The sequence below is a fragment of the Puma concolor genome, chromosome B4 (genome assembly GCF_028749965.1).
Source record: "Puma concolor isolate L17-30 chromosome B4, mPumCon1.1.hap2, whole genome shotgun sequence".
In the NCBI taxonomy this organism is placed as follows: Eukaryota; Metazoa; Chordata; class Mammalia; order Carnivora; family Felidae; genus Puma; species Puma concolor.
In genome coordinates, this window is record NC_141673.1 from 6,316,409 (window position 1) to 6,331,804 (window position 15,396).

The window sequence follows — 15,396 nt, forward strand, 5'->3', positions numbered from 1 at the left end:
GTGACGACAGACCTGTACAAATCTCAGCACAGCCTTGTGGTCTCGAGGTGGAGAAGTCCTCATGCTCAGTCTTGCTCCTTTCTGCTGAAAGGTACTCACTGGAGTGGGTCATTCCAGAAACCTTTTCTGCGTGCTGGCCATGTGCCTGCACAGGAGGGATATGACCCCACCCTCCAGGAGCCTTTGGCTGTGACCTTTGGAGGTAAGCTCCCGTGGGAAGAGACCGACACTACACAGATCACTGTGTGGGCTGCCGGAAGGCTGGCTGGAGAGCGCGGCAGAAAGTGGGGCTCCCCCTGGGGGAGGGGCAGGAAGGGTGCTTTGGAAGACGAGCGGGATTGGTGCTCACTCCGCACTCACATGTTTGCTAGATGAGCGAACAGGTCCTGATCTGCGGGAGGACAGATCACCCACAGGAACTAATATCAATGGAAGTGCTTGTGGGTATTTGGAGGGGATATTTTGTGTACCACCCAACACAGAGTGAGCCATTTAGAGAAGAGGGGCCCCGCGGGGAAGGCTCTGGGTGGAGAACGGATGCTGGCCTCCATGGGGTCTGAGGGCCGTGGGACCAAGCCGCAGTCTGCCTCTGGGCGTCGTGGCGTTCAGAGGAGGAGAGCCTGCTGGCTGGAATCACCAGGGAAGGTGTGTGGGGTGGGTAGGGCTGGACTTTGAGTCGGGAGCAGGGAGATGGGGCAGGCTTCTGGGTTGGAGCAAAGTCTGGAGGCCGGAATGAGCAGGGCCTTGCAGAGGGCTGAAGACCGTGAATTCTTTGGAGGCGGGAAGTCATGTGGGATTGGGTAGGTTGGGGCCGAGGGGGGGCTGTTCAGCAAGCGGGTGGCTTCTTCGGCAAGTTGGAGCCTGGCACGTCCCCTCCCCACAGGCTTCCCGGCGGGGGTAGGGGGGCTCCGTTACCTCTGGCAAGTCTTCTGGCTCTGGCTCTGGCTCGCTCCAGAAGCCCGAGGGCCCTCCCACCATGTCTGCTGCTTCTAGGCCCTGCTCCTGGGTCTTCTCTTTGGCTCTGGGGCCGGTGCACTGAGAGCCTCGGCTGCAAGTTGTGGGGCTTTTCAAGTGTCCCCAGTGCTTCCTAGGAGAGCCTGGCCTCCTCTGTCTTCGGGGGCTTCGCACACAAAATGGCGGGTTTGTCACCTGCAGGCCTGCTGCTGCCCGGGTCTCCGAGGACCCCTTGGTGGCCGGGCTGGGAGGGCCTACTGCTAACTTCAGAAACTGGGCTCTGAATCCGCCTCATCCCCGAGGCAGGGGTTCTGCTCAGCCTCCAGTCGTATGTGCGCTTAGAGCTCACATCTCCCCGGAGAAGCCAGGCTGGGGCTGACCCGTACCGTGCGCTCTGTGGGCGCCAAGAGCCTTGGAGGAGAAGAGTATTTGGGGGATGAAGAGGACAGAAGTGTCTTGCTGTAACGTGTTCTGGGAACCTTGGCCCCCGAAGAGTCGGCAGGTGCCTCCTTCACGGAAACCTCCCCCTGCAGCCTCCTCTCGGACTGTGGAGATGGGGTATCACTTGCGGGCGTCTCCACACGCAGTGCCGTTTGGCCTGGAAAGTTGTCCGCGTGGAACGGGGTGCGCTTCTCCCGTCCCTCTAGACGAGTTTCGTAGGTAACATACTCAGAAGATGCCAGTGCCCTGTGTCCGTGGCTTCCGCAGAGCCTGATGGCGGCCGCCGTGGTCGGACCCTGGGCTGAGTCCACGGTCTTGAGACCCCAGAGCCAACATTTGCCACGTCGGGCGGTCACAGGGCAGCAGGGGGACGGTGAGCAGAGGCGCAAGGCACATGGAAACAACAACCTTGGTGCTCTGTGGCAGTGACCTATTCCACTCGCTCTCCGGCCACCGCCCTGACGTACGCAGGCCTGGACGGAGCTCTCCTCCGCGTGACGGCCTGTCTCTGGGTGCATCGGCTTTGTCGTAATCCCACCGTGCTCAGGCCTAGCTCCCGGCAGGCTGGTGGCAGGCCGTAATTGCCCTAAAGTGTCTAATTCATTCATTCTTTCAGGCAAACTAGTACCTGCTGCGTCATGATGGAGGGTCAGGGCCCTGGCCTCCCCTGTGCTGTGTTCAGTCTGTTCTCCAGCCTGAAGCCAGGGCGGCTCATCCAGAAAAGCAAACCTGTGCGATTCCTTGCCCTGGGGATGGGAAGCTTCTGTTTTCTGCATCACCTCCACAGTGGAGCCATACTCGTTAGCATAACTAAGACCTAAGCCCGTGCTGGCAGCTGCTGAACCACCTGGTCCTTCCTGAGCGGCACTGCCCTGGGCTCCAGCTAAACGGAGCACCCCCAGGCTCCTGTCCACAGGGCGCTGCCTGCCTTCCTCGTGGTCTTTCCTCCAGCCTGATCTCCGTTTCCTTCCAGCTCCTTCTCGAGGCAGCCTTCCCTGACCCCTTCTGGCGGGGCTCAGGCGGCCTTCCCGCAGGCCCATCCAGCGTGTAGTCTCACCGTGTGCGTCTCCCTCTGGGCTCTGAGAACCTGAGGGCGAGGACTCGATTCTCGATCCTCAAATTCTCATGCCTGGGTGCCTGGGACTTAACACGGTGCCTGACACGCTGAATGATCGTCGACTGGATGCATGAGTAAGTCAGAGAAAGGAAGAGGTTTGATGCTGGGTGGTAAGACCTGCTCTGCTCATAAGCTTGCGTGAAATATTTGGAATTAAAATATGTGTGCAAATAACCACAATAGTGGGCAGAAATCAGTCTTTCGGTGAACAGTTGTAGAGCGCTGCCATGTGCCAGGCCCCGTGCTAGGCCTTGGGGACATGGCATGAATAAAACAGATACAAGGGCCTTTTAAACGGTCCGGAGCAAATGCTTTGAGGGTGCGGAAAAGGCTCCCCTCCCCCCACCCCGAGTGGGCTTGCCAGGGCTGTGTTAGAGGTGGCTCTGGGCGAGCAGGGACGTTTGTCCTCCTGCCCCCGTGTCCCACGCGTGAGTGTGTACTCGCTGCTAAGTCACCCAGCTGTGTGCGCATAAGCTATGTGCTTACGGTCCGTGTACTTTTAGCAGAACGTGTTAAAAGGAACGTTAACCGACAACGAGAAGTTTAGAAATGAAAAACAGTGATAACGGCTGGCATTTAATGCACCCGTGCTCTGTGCCAGGCCCCTGCTCCGGCTTTGTGGGTGTTCTCGGTTCTTACAACTGCCTTCTGAGATGGTCATCTCCACTTTGCAGGTAGGTGGAGAAAGCGAGGCTCGGGTGGTTGGCGGATACCCAGCTTCCCGGAAGTAGTCGGTGGCAGAGCCGGGGTTTGGGCCCAGGCGCCTGCCTCTGGAACTGCTCTCTCGCCCCAGCTCTCAGCCTCCCGGGAGCTGCTTACGGGAGAGAAGTGTCCCTTTGCTCTGAGCGCCACACACTTAATGCTTCTGCTTCAGCGTGAAGACGGTTGGGTCCTGTCTGGTCGGACCCTGGCGCCACTGTTCGTGAGCGTGTGACCCTCGGGCTCAGAATAGAGAGACAGCTTGTCCGGGTTCCTAGACGGACCTCTCCTCCTCGGGATGCTTGCGGGGATTATAGGCAGCCTCCACAGGGCCCGGCCGTGATTCCCGAGCCCCGGGGAGTGTGGCCTCCTCGCTCACCCGCTTCTTGGCCCTGCACGTGCATGTTGCGTACACGGGAACGGGCTTGTTCCCCCCCCCCCCCCCCCCCCCGTCCAAACTGCACGTAAGGAGCCGTCTTGAGAGAATCGAACACTCAAGGTGCTTCGCGTGTCCTCTAAAGATAAATTATTTTCTTGTTTGATCTCATTGATGTGAAAGCAACTTGTTTAAGCCATGTAAGATACAACATTTTCCCTTACTACTCAGTAAATAAATAGAATTACCCAATTTTAGAGCTGGTGGGCTCTTGAATGCTCAATTAGGCCGTGCTGGCTTAGCTCCATGGAGACATTTGTATGCAGACGTTTGGGGCTGGAGCTGAGGGGCCCAGGCCTGGAGTTAGGGTGAGGCAGCCCTTGAGTGTGTGTGTGTGTGTGTGTGTGTGTGTGTGTGTGTGTGTGTGTGTGTTGTGTGGGGTGGTAGAACCAGGAATTCTGAGGCAGGGGACTCAGGGAGGGGTGGGGGGACTGTGGAAGCAGGATTTGGGGAGGGGCTGGGCCTGGAAGGAAGGGGGCACCGCCTGGAGGAAGTGCTGTTCTCACCTTTCCAGTCCGGCAGTCTCCCCCCCCCAAGGTAACTTGGCTTTGTGCCCCAGGGGTTCACCTGCTGTCAGCTCTCTAACTGTCCCTGCCCCCTTTCACTGTTAGAGCTTCCGACAACAGCTGCCAGCGAGCCCTGGCTGACGCACCTGGCAAGACCCGGCTCACCATCCAGGTTAGCGGCAGCTCTTAACGGCAGTGGGGTGCCCCTTGCCCAGCGCCTGCCTGGGGTGAGGGAGACTCAGGGAGGGTAGTGACCTAGTCACTGGGCAGCCGTGTCCTCGTGCCGTTTCCCGGGCACTCGGCTGAAGGGTGAGCATGTGTGAGTGCCAGGGTGGAGTCTTGGGGGTGATGGCTTGCAGGTGGGGCGTGTGCTGTGCTCGGGACAAGTCCATGGGTGTCGCCGGGCCTTTGCTGACGCTGAGCATCGCATGCTGAGGGCACAGAGCACAGTGAACCTAGCTGGCCACCCTAGGAGGAGGTCAGCTCTGAAGTAACTTTGTTTAAATACATCCTTCCTCTCGACACGATGTGTTCTGCCTTCGGAGTTAGACCTGAGAACTGGGATTTCTGGGATTCTGGGTCTTCTTTTTTTCGTTCGTCATTTGGGACATTTAAAGATCGTAAGCAGTTGATCTTCCACGGTGCTGAAGGCTGGGATTTGTGCTTTGAAACTGTCGAGTGGCACAGGGTGCCTTGGCAGGGTAAGGAGCCTCATTTCTTCACCCTCCTACTTGGTGAGCACAGTTCCAGGCACGGCTGGCAGGGCCGGTCAGCATTGGGAGCGAGAGCTGAAAACCGGATCCGGGACCGGAGTGAGGCCCCGGAGTGAGACGGGACTGGCGCTGGGTCAGAGGCAGCCAGAGCACAGATCGGGCTCCCGGAGCCCCGCCAGGTGAATGACATTACCCCGTTTTGAGGAGGCAGAGCCCGGTGAGATTAGGGCCGGTTCAGGGGAGCACCAAGGTGGGGAACTCCTAGATCCTCTGGTTCCAGTGCAGGGTGAGTTGGGAGCCCAGATGGTGGGTGAGCCCAGCTGGAAGGCAGCGGGGAGAAGTCAGGTGGAGCCCCGTAGAACGAGGGGCACCAGAGCACAGCTTGCAAGCAGGCACAGACTCGAGGGTTTTCCAGAGCGAGTCCGCGCTCCCCGGTGCTTTCAGGCGCCCAGCAGATTGCACAACCCTGAAGTCGATGGTGACCCCGTTCGGAAAGGGGGGTTCAGAGTACGGGCTGGGCTAGGCTGAGACAGGAGGCTCTGCCCTGGCACCGTGGGCCCCCCCCCCGCCTCTGTGTGCGGGATGTGGCAAATGACATGCGCCCCACCAGGCACGTGGGTGGGGAAGTGGCGACACCCCAAGGCCCAGGGCTGGAGCGCTCCAGGCCCGCCTGGGGCACGGGTAGACCTGGGGCCGAACTAACTCGGATCCTGGGTTTGAAGGAAAGCCTCGTCAGCATGAGTGAAGCAGCCACGGGGCTCTCTGCTGCTTTCTGCTTAAACGGCTCTTTCCAGATCGGCACGAGTGTTAGTGACATCTGTCATCCCTGGAGGTACTCTCTGGTGGTGCTCCAACAGTCCATTCCTTTTAGTTTTGTGAGGAGAGCTGGAATGGCTCACTGGATTAAGACCTTGGTAAATAAAGGATCACGAGTTACTTCATTGCCCGTGTGTCCAGCTGAGCGCTTAGCAACTTTGCCGTCCCTCCCTGTGTGCGTGGAGCAGGGATTCCCGCTCCAGTGGCATTCGGGCATTGAGAGGATCTTACGGGGTGCCCTCTGTGGGCCTGGCCTGGAGGACGGAGAATAAAGGCACGGTCCTTGCCCTCGGAACCCACTGTGTTACCGCATTTGGGCTTGTAGCTACATGTGTCCATACGGGAGTAACGAGGGAGGGTGAACTGGGGTGGGGGGGGGGCAGTTTCCCCGAGGGGGTGGCATCTCATGTGGCTCATGCTCCGTGGGGCCTTGATATCCTGCCTCAAGTCTTCAGAAAGCAGCCTTGCCCCTCAGAGTTCTCTTCTGCTCTTGCCACAGACACCCTTTCCTTCAGGCAACTCTGATGACCCAGGGCATTCCTTCCAGAACTTGTCACCGTCTGTAATTGTGTTATTTATCTGACCACAAACCCCAGGAAGGTAGGGACCACAGAAGTTTGTATCCCTCGTCCCTCCCACAGTTCTTGGCGCAGTTAGGTGTTGATGACACATCGGTGTGTGGCGAGAGGGTGGCACGAGGCTGTCAGAAATTGAGTTATGAGGGCTTCAGGGGCAGCCGGCCAGCTGGTAGCGTTGACAGACCCTTCCATTAGAAATCCTCTAATTGAGAAGGACCCTTGGAGGTCATTCGATCCTATGCCCCCATGGACAACCTGCAGAAATGGCCCGGTCTTGTCCAGCGATGCCTGAGCCCGGCTAAGAGTGCACCCGACCGGGAAGAAACCGGCCCGTACCGTAAACCCACCCTAGCCCAGTGTGTTTAGTCCTTACGGAATCAGTTCTACTTCTGCCTTACAGCTGAAGGAATAGAAACGTGGGGAGAGAGACCCACACAAGGCCATTTATTTCGGGCCAGGCCCAGATCTTTGCCTCTCCCTCCTGAGAGGCGGCCACGTCAGAGAGGGCTGGGGGCTGGGGGACTCAAACCAGGTAACAGAAGCTCATTCAGCCAATCTCCCCACCATCTGCAGGCCCGTAGTTAAGGAATCCCAACAGGGTCATTTTTCATCCTTGTCTTTCAGAATGTCCTGGAGCCTCTCCATGTACTTTATCAGCTTTGGATAAAACATTTGACTCTGATTCCATGGACTTGCCGGGAGGGAGGGACAACACCAAGGGCTTTTCCTTCTGTCCGGTCAGCTCCGCACGGCTGGTTCGCCCTTGAACCTGCCTTTCCAGGATGTGCAAGGAGCAGTTGTGGTGCCTGGGCCTTCAGTGTCCCAGGTTAAAGGGCATAATAAGCCTTCTGGGCGTGAAATCGAGGTCATCTTCGGCAAGCGGTCTTAGTAGTTTACAGATTTGGGGTTCCTGATGAGCCTCAGTGGCACACAGTGGAATCAGGAACAGGGCCCGTACGTTACCTCTCTGTCTTGAACTCTGCTGTGGCCTTCCCTGGGACCCATAAGGCTGGTTGGAAACACACACATCACTCGACATTGACTCGTTAAGTCTTGGCTTTACTCTCTCTCTTCTCAGCCCGAGGAAGGTTCTGGAAGGCGGGCTCTTCCTTTTTCTGGCTGCACGATCGTGGGCGACTCTGCCTCTTTAGACCCCAGTTTCCTTTCCTATAAAATGGAAACACTAATGGTATCCACTGCTGAGGATTGTCACAGGAGGGGACACATATAGAGCTGTTTTACACTGCCTGGCACAGCATTGACATGCTCTTTTATGATGCTGCTGCTGCTGAGAAACACTCATTGTGATGCCTGTGGCCAGCGGCTTGCAGTCCGGCTGGGGCAGGGAGGCGGCGAACATGCACGATCGTGACCCATGTGGGTCGAGCTGTGGCTGCAGGCCATGGGGACAGTGTTTGGAAGGGCTCTCGTGGCCCCCACGTGGACCAGCAAGCAGGAGCCTGTGGTGGGGAATTGGCCCCACCTGTCTGCAAGTGCAGGTGCTACAGGTGCTCCCCCTTGGTGGTCCTGCAGGGACAGCTGGTCTCAGGGAAGCCTCCCTGGGGAAGACAAGCTGCGCCTCATGAGACAGCTGGGACTGGTAGGTGGGATGCGACCCAACACCCACGTCCTTCACCATCTCTCTCCCTGCCTTTGACGCTAGTCCCTTCCCTTCTCTAGTGTCGTGGCTTGTGTTAGCCCGGGTTCTCGTAAACTTGATAGCCTTGCTTTGTGTGCGGCTGTTTTTAATTCACACCGAGGCTGTCATGCTGCCCACCGTTGCCGTTCTGTTTCCTTCTGTTCGTGAGGTCCGTGCAGGTCGCAAGGTCTGTACCCCAGTCCTGCACTTTTCCCGCCGCTTGCCTCCGCCTTGGTGTGCCACAGCTGGCGGCTTAATGACTTAATTACTGCCTGGTTGTTCTCAGGCCTGCCTCAGGCTACCTTCCCCCAGTGTAGACAGTAAGGGTCCCGTATGCCGTATGCCCCCCTGCCCCACGCTTGTCAGTTCCCACTCTCTGGGGTTTGCCAGTCTGTCAGGTGAAGAGCCTTGAGATCGTGGGCATTTCCCCAATCACACGAGTGTGAGCGCCTCGCTGCCGTCAGCCCCTTGGACTTTGCTTCTCTCTGAAGTTGCCTGTTCATACCTTTTGCCGGACTTCCCTCGGGGCCTTTTTCATGTTGGTATATAGGACTTACTGGGATATTCCAGTTTAGCGTGTTGTCAATTTAGACATAACAGATTGGGAAACAGTGTTTGTGGTCTGTTAACTTTGTCCGTGGTGTTGGCTTCTGAACAGAAATCCTTAATTTTTGATGCAAAAAAGATGTATTCATATACATACACACGCATGCATGTAAGCGCACAGCTTTGACTTTTGAAATTTTAAGGATCTTGCCCAGCCCAAAGTCACCTGTATTTTCTTGTAGTCACTTTCTGGTCCTATCTTACATTCTTACTGAGTGCCAGCTGTGTGGCAGACCCCGTGGAAGGCAATGGGGGAAGAGTGGTGGATGAGGAGGTCCACACCCTCTTAGGGCACAGTGTGAGACGCACGGTATTTGGGGGTTGACGTCCTGTGCGCTGCAGGTCTGGCCTGCACAGCTCGGGACGGCAGGAAGTAAAGCTGTCTGGAGGCATGGACACAGGAACTGGCTGGGGAGGGCAAGGTGTTTTGGGGCACAGGCTGCCACTCCCTCACTCTGTTGTGCATCGAGTCGGCAGTGAGGCAGCCACAACCTCACTGGGGCTCCTGGGGGGCCCCAAGTCCATTGGGAACGTTGGTAGTGTTGAGATGAGCCACGGGCAGGAGGGAGCCAAGGCAGCTCAGGGTAGGAGAGTGTGGGCTTTGGGGCGGCCCTGCCTGGCTCCGTTCTCACTTGGGCCATTGGTTTCACTCTGGGACTTGGGCTGTAACAGGTAATCTGTCTGTGATGGGTCTGGTGGTCAACAGCCAAAGAGGAGGGTACAAAGAATAAAATGGAAGGTGTATTTGAGATGACCAGTACGTGGTACCTTGTAGGTTCCTCTGACCCAGTGGCCTGTGGTTAGCATAGGTGATGGTAGCTGAGCCTGTACTGGGGCCCAGCCCTGGCAATGGGAGGCCGACAGGTGGGGGGCTCCGAGGAGCTGGGGGTTTGCCTTCGCTCGCCCTGTCACCTGCCTGGGAGCCTGGAGGTCTCACTGGGCTGCTTCCAAATCCTCCAGCTTTCCTGTTGCCTTTGGCCACCTGCTCCACAGAAGGGGATTGGTCCAGATAAGTTGGCTCTAAAGTCAGAGAAGCAGGCATTGTGCAGCGTCCTTGTGAAAGGCAGTTCCAGACTGTTTCCACCCAGAGGATAAACGAGGAGCTGGTGCGACCTGTTTATAAACAGTCCCTCCGGGCGCCCCTGTAATTATAAACCTGCTGGGGTTTGGACAGAGCCCACTGTCCCTGTTCTGATTCCCAATTTCCCAGATGTTTCTGCACAGGGATCACTGCACCACCAGCCCCAGATTCGTCTTAGCTGACTATAAACCCAAGGTGTGTCTGACGCTGGATTCTCAGCCCCTGGGGTGGAGGAAAACCCGAGGAACGACTGGAGTCAGACTTAGAGAAAGGGAGAGGTGGGGTGGGCTGACTGCTAGGGGCTCCCTCCAGGCCTCAGGGTAGGGATTTTTGAGTGGAGAGAGGATGGAGTGATTCTCTTTCCCCGGAGGACAGCGAGCTTGGTGGTGGGGAGGAGTGTGGCCCCCTAGGAGGAGTGGGGGCAGGAGAGTGGCTTCTGGAGGACTCTAGAAGGTGGTGGTTCTGCTCTTTCCAAGCCCAACCTGCATGAATTACAGTCCCCCCCGCCCCCGGCCAGGTGCCTGGCCACTGGGATCCTGCCCCCACCTGCCACCCGGAGGACAGAACGGTCCCTTGTCCTGCCTTTCCGCTCTCTGTCCCCACTGCTGAGGCCCCAGCCTGAGGAGGTTACGCTCGCACCCTCCTCTGGAAGCTTCGCACTCCTGAAACCTCCCCCCCTCCCCCTCCAGCCCCCCACCCAGCCCCTTAGCGTGAGGATGAACGCCTGACCCTCAAGATTTCTCACCATCTGATTCCCCCACCCCCAGCTGCACCCAACCCCCCATCGAAATGGCCAGTCGTGGGGCGCCTGGGTGGCGCAGTTGGTTAAGCGTCCGACTTCAGCCAGGTCATGATCTCGCGGTCCGTGAGTTCGAGCCCCGCGTCGGGCTCTGGGCTGATGGCTCGCAGCCTGGAGCCTGTTTCCGATTCTGTGTCTCCCTCTCTCTCTCTGCCCCTCCCCCGTTCATGCTCTGTCTCTCTCTGTCCCCAAAAAAATAAATAAACGTTGAAAAAAAAAAAAAAAGAAATGGCCAGCTGTTCCCTTGCGTTCTGTGTTCCACGTTCCATGCCTCATGGCCAGCACCCCCGGGTCTCCTTGCTGGCAGAGCTTGTCGCCCATACTGTTCTCTCTCTCCAGATGTGTCCCTCTCCTTCTCTCCTTGCCTTTAACCTGGCCAGCGTCCTACTGGTCCTTGAAAATTTGGTTTGGATGTTGCCTCCAGTAGACCTTCCCCACCTCTCGCCCCTCCCCTTGTCTGGGCAGCCCCTGAGGAAGGGGGGTGTCCCAGCCCTGCACCCAGGGACATGTGTGGTGAGTGTCTGCCTTTAGTATCTTGGTATCTGAGGGGGTGAGCCTGAATTTAGAGGAACTTGGAAACATAGGTGGCCTCAGACCCTACTGGGCTTTCTGTGAATAAATCAACTGATAATAAGGTTTGGAAGAAATCTTGTTAAGTTTTTAAATTTCTACATAAAGTCATCTGCCATTTGGCTATCTCAGAACAAACCAGTGTTTTTTGTTTTTTGTTTTTTTTAACATTTAGGAGACAGAGAGAGACAGAGCATGAACGGGGGAGGGTCAGAGAGAGGGAGACACAGAATCGGAAACAGGCTCCAGGCTCTGAGCTGTCAGCACAGAGCCCGACGCGGGGCTCGAACTCACAGACTGCGAGATCATGACCTGAGCCGAAGTGGGCCGCTTAACTGACTGAGCCACACAGGCACCCCATAAACCAGTGTTTTGAAAAGCTAGAGAGAGGGGCACCTGGGTGGCTCGGTCGGTTAAGCGACCAACTTCAGCTCAAGTCACGATCTCACGGTTCATGAGTTCGAGCCCCATATCGGGCTCTGTGCTGACAGCTGGGAGCCTGGAGCCTGCTTCAGATTCTGTGTCTCCCTCTCTCTGCCCCTCCCCTGCTTGTGCTCTGTCTCTGTCTCTCAAAAATGAATAAAAACATTAAAAAAAAAAACAAAAAGAAAAAAGCAAGAGAGAAACTTTTAAACTACAAAACTGGTAAAGCAAAAATAGCTAACCATGTATGTCCTCACTTTATCATACGATCGCTGTGTCACGTATTTGCAAATTAACTTTTCTCGCACTTCAAAAACCAGTCGGCGTTATACCTCAATTTTTTTAATGTATTGAAACAAAGAGAGCACACTCTGTCAAAGAAGACATGTGGGCGGCAGACAGGAGCGAGAAAAGGCTGTCAGCATCACTAGACGTTAGGAAAGTGCAAATTAAAATCACAGTGAGACAGACAACTGCCACGTACTAAACAAAATGGTAAAATATTACAAAAATAAACCCGACACGGCGCCAAGTGCCAAGGACAGCACAGAGCAGTCGCAACCCTCCTACCCTGCAGCTGGGAGGCGAAATGTGCAGCCACTTGGGGTCATGGTTTGGCGATTTCTTACAAAGTTGGATGTGTGCTTATTGTATAACATTCCCACTCTGAAGTGTTCGACCTGCCCAGGAATCTTTATAGCTTCTTTATTTGTAATTGCCCCAAACTGAAAACAACCCCAGTGTCCTTCAACAGGACGAAAGGGCAAGCAAGTACATGGCAGTGTCTCCACACGATAGAACAGCTCTTGGTAGTAAAAAGGAATAAACTACTGACCGAGACAATAACATGGAACCGGCTCAAAGGCCAGGCCACATGCTGGGTGGTTCCATTTATCCCGGACGTCTTGGTGTAAAGGGTGTTGGGGAGGAAGAATTTCCTGTGCCCTTCAAGGTCCTTCTGGCTGGACTAAGAATCAAATTGACATGAGGCAGATTAACAGAAGAAGAAAAAATTTAATTTGTACACTTGGGGAATCCACACAGACGTGGCATATTCCGAAGACAGGCAAAGCGAGGTGTGTCTGTCATCCTGAACGAAGGAGAAGGCGTAGGGGTCTGGGGCTTCAAAGGGAAGGAATGTAATTCACAGGTAAATGAAAAAGAGTCAATGTTTGGTGGACAAATGTTTGCCGAGCCGCCAGGAAACAATGGGACAGAGAGAACTTTGATCAGACAGGCCTTCCTGGGCCCTTCTCTGTCCACCTCGCCAAGCTCACAGAATAACGTTATCTGTGGCATACGATAGCTTTCTTCCTGGAGCAGGTCCTCAATCCAGATCCTTTTTAGGCAGTGGGGGGTCGGGGGTGGGGGAGGTAAAGAGCTTTTCCTGAATCTTTTGGGGTTTGATTGCTTTTTAACTCAAAATAATCTTCATGCCACAGTGGCCTGGCTTGGGGCGGCCTGACCTTTGCCCCCACAAGGGACGCCAATCAGATCAGTGGCTGCCGGGGCTGTGTGGGGCAGAGGCTGACTGCAGGAGGGCACGGGGGACAAGGCAGGGAGATGGAAGTTTCTGTACCTTGATACGGTGTTGGTATACACGGCTTACATGCATCTGAACTCGTCTAACTGTATCCCTGTGAAGGGTGAATTTTATTGTACGTAGATTATATTTCAGTCTAGAGAAACAGCTGTCAGCACCCTGACCGCCAGGACCTTGCTCAGGGGAGCGGGAAGGCCACATCGCTCTGTCACTGGGCAGTTTGTGCAGATGTTAATAGTACTTCCTGGTGAACGTCCCTGGGTGTAGACTAAAGGGATAGGCGTCTCGAGCCCATATGTAGCCTTTTAATGGAGGAAAGCCCAGTAGGGCAGACGTTCCTAGAGCATCTCAGTGCCTGTTGTCATGACCACTCCCTTCTCCCCTTGGCCTCAGCAGTGGTCACAGCGGCCAACATTTAAACCCAAAACACATGATTCTGGAAACGTCCTGCCTGCATTCCTTGCTGCAGCTGGGAATGCGATTTCAGATTTCAAGAGTTGTCCTTAAGTATGAACAGCGCCTGAGGTACTGCTCAGGACCTGGCTTGGACCAGCGTGTGCCTTCTTAACAGATACCCTCTTCTGTTCCCTAAAATTTTTTTATGAGGCTTTTGAAAAGCAGAGAGGTGGGTAGGTTTCTGGAGAGCCAACACGCTGTGATCTTGATTACCAGCTTGGATATTGTTGGTGACAGGTGAAAGCCAGCTCCGCATCACGGTCTCACGTCGCCTGTCGAGCCTGAATCGAGCTGCAATGATCTTAGCCCTTGTGGCCGCCAGCTCAGCGACACAGAGTTGTGTTTTGTTGGCTATTTATTTATTTATTTTTCCATCCTGCTGTAGATTTCAAAATGACAGCAGGGCCCTATTTTAAAGGGAAGTGAGCACTCGGCGTCACTTCCAGCTGGTTGTGAAACGCTTGCTTTTTGCCTTGCTAATGACAGGGCCTGCTGAGGATACAGTTGAAAGCTGCCCATCTTGGTCAGGAGCAACTGCCTGGCCGCGCGCTCCTGGAGCTGTGCGTGCACTTCAACATCTGGTGGAGAAGGCTGTCCGGGCCGCCTGGCCTCCAGGGCTCCTTGCTGGTCCCCATGGGAACGGGGTCCTCTCTGGCCTCAGCGACAGCCCTTCCTGAGGGGCCAGAGCTCCTCCCCTGTTGCCCATGCCCTTCCGGGGGCCCCCGTGTTCTGTCCCTCTTCAAGGACTTCACCACTGCCCCCCTCCCCTCGGTTAGTTCAGCTCAGGGCAGGAGAAACTCTAGTGTGAACTCTTCGTAAACCGGAGTTCAACGGGCTGTGCCGTTGTCGGTCTCCGCAGCCTGCCCGGGACAGCGAGGACTGTCCCCTTTTGTGTAGGAGTGGGACCTAGTCCTCTGTTCTGCAGGAGCTTCCAGACTGAGTCTAAACAGGGGTGAAATAGGAGAGGGATCAGCCAGCAGAGAGACCTTCAGAAATGGTAAAGTTGGTAAAAGTTGGTGAAGATTTTGGAAGCGAGTGGGAAGGAAGGGTTGGAGTGGCATGATCGTTTTTTTGCCACATTTCCTCCAGCGCCCCAGTGTCCGCGCTGCCCTTCTAGGTGAGGTCTGGTGAATGCTTTGATCCTCACTCCAGTGCAGCCACTAATATTTCTTAATTCTGTTATAATATAGATAGTTTATTTTAAAAATTTTTAATGTTTATTTTTGAGAGAGAGAGAGTAGGGGAGGGGCAGAGAGAGAGAGACAGAGACAGAATCCGAAGCAGGCTCCAGGCCCTGAGCTGTCAGCACAGAGACAGATGCGGGGCTCGAACTCATGAACTGCAAGATCATGACCTGAGCCGAAGTCAGATGCTTAACCGACTGAGCCATCCAGGCGCCCCTATATTTGATAATTTAAACGAGCTAGTCTCTCTTTTCATATGTGAGAGAATGTAGTCCAAACTCACCTTAACACTGGTCAAAGCAGAGAGGAGCCTGAGCTTTGCCATGGAGACGGTCCCACCCGGAGCCGTTTGAGATGCTGCCTTCAGCTGCTGCCCCCGATCTTAGTGACCTAGGTCATCCCCTAAGCCCTGTTTTTCTCATCTTCTTCCTACTTGCCATGGCAGGGCAGTATTTGCAGGTGCAAAACACCTGCTGTGTTGCCTGGCACATAGTAGGTGCTCAGAAGGTGGGAGAGTGTTGAGGGCTCTAATCGGGAAGTGATAATAATCCAGCATGGGATGATGTTAAAGTGGGAGGTGCCTGAAACCTGTTTATACCAGTGATTTTCCAAAGGTCTTTAGCCAGTTCTGTAATATTAATTATAGAATCATTTAGATCCGAGCCGCTAAATTATTTTATTATTATTATTATTATTATTATTATTATTATTATTATTTTTATCGCTCTAGTCAGACATCACTTGCTCCAGGAGCTGTCCCTGACCCCTTGGTCTACACGAGATGCCCTTCTGGGCACCTTCAGCTCGCCATTCCCTCCACCACAGCCCTGCCTGT

The 15,396-nt window shown here is 55.1% G+C and overlaps 1 protein-coding gene across 4 annotated transcripts in view; it reads left to right on the top strand.

Annotated features, from left to right (window-relative positions):
• Positions 1-15,396, top strand: part of PACSIN2 (protein kinase C and casein kinase substrate in neurons 2) — a 133,861-nt gene that overhangs the window by 99,116 nt on the left and 19,349 nt on the right. For 2 of the 4 annotated variants that reach the window (XM_086712104.1, XM_086712106.1), the window contains exon 1: positions 7,621-7,860. The exons of the other annotated variants lie outside the window; for them this stretch is intronic. In XM_086712104.1, coding sequence (XP_086568230.1) covers positions 7,636-7,860 — 225 coding nt within the window. In that variant the 5' untranslated portion in view covers positions 7,621-7,635. Of the gene's footprint in view, positions 1-7,620; positions 7,861-15,396 lie in introns of those variants that run through there. 4 annotated transcript variants of the gene reach the window in all.